Raw genomic sequence first — 5,041 nt, 5'->3', positions numbered from 1 at the left:
TGCTGGGTGGATGGAGGGTCAAGGGAGAGTGGGCAGGGCTGTTTCCTTGGCCTCTTCCTCCAGGCCTTTCCGGGGCAGGAGCAGCCGGGGGGGGGGGGGGGGGGCTGGCAATGGGGAGGAGGTGTCCAGCTGGTGGATGGAGAGTCTTCTGGTCTTTGGTTTCTGAGGGTTCGAGGAGTCAGGCTGGGTGGAGAAGGCTCGACTGCCCCAGGCAACATCTGCTGGCTCCCTGTCACCCAGAATAGGGTGTGAGCCTGCCCCGGGCAGAGTCCAAAGATCTCTGAGACAGAGGAGGAGCAGCTGGTCTCAATCAGCCTGCTTCTCCCAGCCCCCTCTCCAGCAGCCAGCCTCGGCCATTCCCGAATTCTGTCCCCCTCCCTCCAGCAAGCTGTTTCCTATTAGCTGCCTCACCCCAGGCTCTGGCTACAGCCTCACTTTTGCTTTGAGATGGATGTTTATCCTTCCGCCTCTTCTGAGCTGGCCTGACTCAGAAAAAGCCAGTGTCCTCTCTGCCCAGTGCCTGTGAAGCCCCACTGCACCCCTCGGAGAAGTTAATTACAGCCGGAGACTGACTTTCCTGAACTGAGGGCTGGGTCCCCTCAGGAGAGTCCCTTCTGTAAAAGTGGCGGCAGTCACTGGCAGAGGGCAAGACTGCCCTTCTCTTGGGATGGTGGGGATGGTGGAGTCCATGCAGCTGTTAGTGCCATACACACCTGAGGGAATGAAAGCCCAAAGGCCCATCTGGAGGGATCGGGGGATGACATTGAAGAGGGAAGAAGACCCAGAAAGGAGGTTTGGGGGCTCCCAGAAGACAAATTTGGTTAACTGGACATGCCCTTTCTACCATAGCTTCTAGAAGAGGCCTTTGTCCCCCTGTGGTGTGGGTCACTCCCAAAGGGCATGACTCCCTCTGGGGGAAGTGGGCAAACTGAGGCCGGCCCTGTGTCCACCCACTACATCAGAGGGCAGCTCACTGCACCAGCGCCAAAGCAGCCCCCAGTCAGAGCCATCTACACCCCTAGACCAGAAAGGAATACTTCCCAGAGACAAACAGACCCAATGGACAGGCGCTCCACCTAGCCTGGAGGGCCCCAGAGGCAAACCACCCATTCCTTTTGATCTTATTTTTAACGTATTTACACTCGGGTTACATCCATAGCAAGTTTAAGGCAGCTTTCAAGTAATCCATCCAAGGATCATAAAATAGATCATTTTGAAGAGGGAAGGGGGGCCTTCGTGGGACTCCCTGAAGGAAGGGTGTCTAAATGAGCGAGGAGGTTCAGGGAGCTCCACCTCCAGGAATAAAAGTAGAGGCAGAGCCCAGAGCCTCAGAGGACAGCCCAGGACTGGGGATGAAGTTATGCCCAGAGACCAAAGGACTGGGGAAATGTTCCCTCAAAGGCCTTTCCCTCCCCTGTGCACTGTATTAGCCATCCGCAACCGCAAGCAGGTAGACTTGATGGGGTCACGCAGGGGAGGGACCCGGAAGACAGCCTTCTAGGACAAACAGCCCTGCCTTGACCAGTGACCTGGGAGCCAGACTGCCAGGGCTTCAATCCCAGCTCCGTCACCCACTAAACTCACAGTCTTGGGCACATTGAAACAGGAGGGAAGGGGGCAGGACACAACCTTTAAAAGAATGACATAGCCATAGGACATGACAAAAACTGGTTAGAGCCAGCTAGGTTCAAGATGGACCTTGAGCCTCATTATAAGCTCATTGTTATACATTAGCATAAGCGAAGTGACACACCCACAGGTGCCATGACAGTTCCGAGGCTGACCATCAAAGATCAAAAAGTGGGCGATAGAAAAGATGGCGTCCCGCAAGGAAGGCACCGGCTCTGCTGCCACCTCTTCCAGCTCCACCGCTGGCGCTGCAGGGAAAGGCAAAGGCAAAGCGGGGTCCGGAGATTCAGCCGTGAAGCAAGTGCAGATAGATGGCTTGGTGGTATTAAAGATTATCAAACATTACCAAGAAGAAGGACAGGGAACTGAGGTGGTTCAAGGAGTGCTTTTGGGCCTTGTTGTCGAAGATCGGCTTGAAATTACCAACTGCTTTCCTTTCCCCCAGCACACTGAAGATGATGCTGGCTTTGATGAAGTCCAATATCAGATGGAAATGATGCGGAGCCTTCGCCATGTAAACATCGACCATCTCCACGTGGGCTGGTACCAGTCCACATACTACGGCTCGTTCGTCACCCGGGCGCTTCTGGATTCTCAGTTCAGTTACCAGCATGCCATTGAAGAATCTGTCGTTCTCATTTACGATCCCATAAAAACTGCCCAAGGGTCTCTCTCACTAAAGGCATACAGACTGACTCCTAAACTGATGGAAGTTTGTAAAGAGAAGGATTTTTCTCCCGAAGCATTGAAAAAGGGAAATATCACCTTTGAGCACATGTTTGAAGAAGTGCCGATTGTAATTAAAAATTCACATCTGATCAACGTCCTAATGTGGGAGCTTGAGAAGAAGTCAGCTGTAGCAGATAAACATGAATTGCTCAGTCTTGCTAGCAGTCATTTGGGGAAGACCCTCCAGTTGCTGATGGACAGAGTGGATGAAATGAGCCAAGATATAGTTAAATATAACACATACATGAGGAACACGAGTAAACAGCAGCAGCAGAAACATCAGTATCAGCAGCGTCGCCAGCAGGAGAATATGCAGCGCCAGAGTCGAGGAGAACCCCCGCTCCCTGAGGAGGATCTGTCCAAACTCTTCAAACCACATCAGCCCCCTGCCAGGATGGATTCTCTGCTCATTGCAGGCCAGATTAACACTTACTGCCAGAACATCAAGGAGTTCACTGCTCAAAACTTAGGCAAACTCTTCATGGCCCAGGCTCTTCAAGAATACAACAGCTAAGAAAAGGAAGTTTCCAGAAAAGGAGTTAACGTGGACTCTTGAGATCACATTGGGGCAATTCTCGGAAGAAACACGCTTGCATATTGAAAAGTCTTTCTAGCAAATAATAAAATAAAAAAAAAAAAAAAAAAAAAAAGTGGGCGATAGCCCAGTTCCTGGAAATCTCTGCCCCTTCCCCAAAATACTTGGAATAATCCTCTCGCTCATTAGTCTATGAAGTTACCCAGCCGGTAAAAACTAACCACGCCATATTTCAAGGCCTCTCGCCTTCTGAGAGGGCCCACGCTCTTTCTGGGGAGTGTGTTTCTCTCTAAATAAATCCACTTCTTACCTATCATTTTGTCTCTCACTGAATTCTTTCTGTGATGAGACATCAAGAACCTGAGACCAGGTGTGTGAGCTCAGTTAAAAGACCATGGGTTCAAGTCCCGATCTGAGTTGCACAGTTTCAAAATGATGTCACTTCTCTGAGCCCACAATATCCTCACCTGTGAAATGGGTAATAATTGTAGTAACTTCTTAGGAATGTGATGAGGGTTAAATGCATTCATGTTTGTGAAGCTCTCAGAACGTGCTTGCCACAAGGAGTAAAGGCTGCGTGAGTTTGTTAAATCAAATGCATAACTAGAACTCAAGCCATTCTCATCTGTACCTGGTTCTTTCTGCCCCGGCATCCAACACTGCTGAAATGACAGTTAATGTTTTATCAAAGATCAGCTGGGCTGAAGTGTGCCAACCTTGGAAAAAAATAACCAGAGCAGGCATCCCTCCCCTATCTGCTGGACTCTGCCCTGGGATGGTCTCGGAGGCTGCACACAGGACTCAGCCCTCTGGTTCTGTCCCCAGGGTCCCTGTCTTGGCCCTGGTGGCGATGATGACCTCACCTCCCTTCACCCTCAGCTCCTCTCTTATCTCAAAACCAATGTCTTTACTCATCACTCTGGGGGACTTGAACCCAGGTTGGTAACAGGCCTGATGTGGAAAGGAGTGATTCAGTGCGGGAAGGGTGGATGGCCAAGAGTCCTTGTGTCAACGTTGTTTCGATGAACTGTCGCTCACTGGAGTCTGGCCGTGGTGGTGCAGGCAGCCCATGTCTCCAAGGCCAGCCAAAAGGCCAAATTCTGAAACTGGAGAATTTGTTCTTCAGGGCCACTGCTGTTCCTGCCTCCTTTTTGGCACCCTGATCCCATCTTAGGCTTGCCATCCTGCCTTCTAACCTAGGTCTGCCCACTCTGGGTACCCAGGACTGCCCGACTTCATCAGAATGCACCTACCTAACTTGCATTTTCTCCCACTTGGTGAAAACAGATGTCCTGAGTCACCGTGCCAATCACAATCACAGCCCATCTCGTGTGTATGAGAGAAAATGCATGTAAAGCGACCAGCATGCCAGGAGCTCTAGCACCAGGGCCACAGGCAGCCCTGCTGTGGGACCCTCTGGAAGAGTAGAAGCCAAGGATGGCCTGAGAGCGAAGTGGGAGCCAGCAGGCCAGAGCCGCAGAGGGCATCCTGACAGCCTCGGGGAGTAGCATTGGGGCGAACATTGGCAGGAGAGGCACAGAAGTGGCACTGCAGGCAGTGGTCATGGGGTGGGTTGGGGGCAGATTGGTGGCGTTGACATAAACAGAAGCCTGAGAGAGCACGGGCAGGTGGCACCGTGGCCTGGAGCAGTGTGTGGCAGCAGGAAATTTGGATACCCAAGCGTGCTCCGAGCGTTGTGAAATACCCCACTGGGGATGTCCCAAGATACTAAGGATAAAACCTCAAAAGGGAGCCTGTGGTCCTGCTGTTCTGCAGGTGGGAGGGAACTTCGGATCTAGCTGTTGATGTGACCTCAAAGGCTGAGAGACCAGCTCCCCCTTGCCATGTGGGCAGAGCACATGTCTGCTGCTTCCAAAGCCCCTTTCTACCCTTCCTTCAGGTTAGTCAACCACCCTGGGAGACAGGCAGTCCTCACCTGCAGAAGAGGAGGCAGGCTGGAGAAGAATAGTGGCGTGGCCCAGGTCCAAGCTGATCAGTGGCAGAACTGGGACTCAAACCTGGTTTTGGGGGCTTCAAAGCCCCTGCTCCCTCCATTGGGCCTCACTGTCGCCCCACCTGAAGTTCCTCCACGGCTCCCATTGTCCTCAGGATAGAATTCAATCTCTATAGCTCAGCGGTCAAGGCCTT

At 52.0% G+C, this 5,041-nt stretch overlaps 1 protein-coding gene across 1 annotated transcript; it reads left to right on the top strand.

Moving 5' to 3' along the window:
• Nucleotides 1–1,811: 1,811 nt before the first annotated feature.
• On the top strand, nucleotides 1,812–3,008 carry LOC101280169 (eukaryotic translation initiation factor 3 subunit H-like). The gene has a single exon (XM_033407061.2). The coding sequence runs from the start codon at nucleotides 1,817–1,819 to the stop codon at nucleotides 2,870–2,872; it is 1,056 nt and encodes a 351-aa protein (XP_033262952.1). The 5' UTR covers nucleotides 1,812–1,816; the 3' UTR covers nucleotides 2,873–3,008.
• Nucleotides 3,009–5,041: the final 2,033 nt, after the last annotated feature.

The sequence above is a fragment of the Orcinus orca genome, chromosome X, assembly GCF_937001465.1.
Source record: "Orcinus orca chromosome X, mOrcOrc1.1, whole genome shotgun sequence".
In the NCBI taxonomy this organism is placed as follows: domain Eukaryota; kingdom Metazoa; phylum Chordata; class Mammalia; order Artiodactyla; family Delphinidae; genus Orcinus; species Orcinus orca.
The sequence above is the reverse complement of the archived record's forward strand: the minus strand, read 5'-3'. Positions and strand labels throughout refer to the sequence as shown.

Bases quoted from the DNA above. Each gene is read 5' to 3' on its own strand.
- LOC101280169 (XM_033407061.2), top strand. From the start codon at position 1,817: ATGGCGTCCCGCAAGGAAGGCACCGGCTCTGCTGCCACCTCTTCCAGC.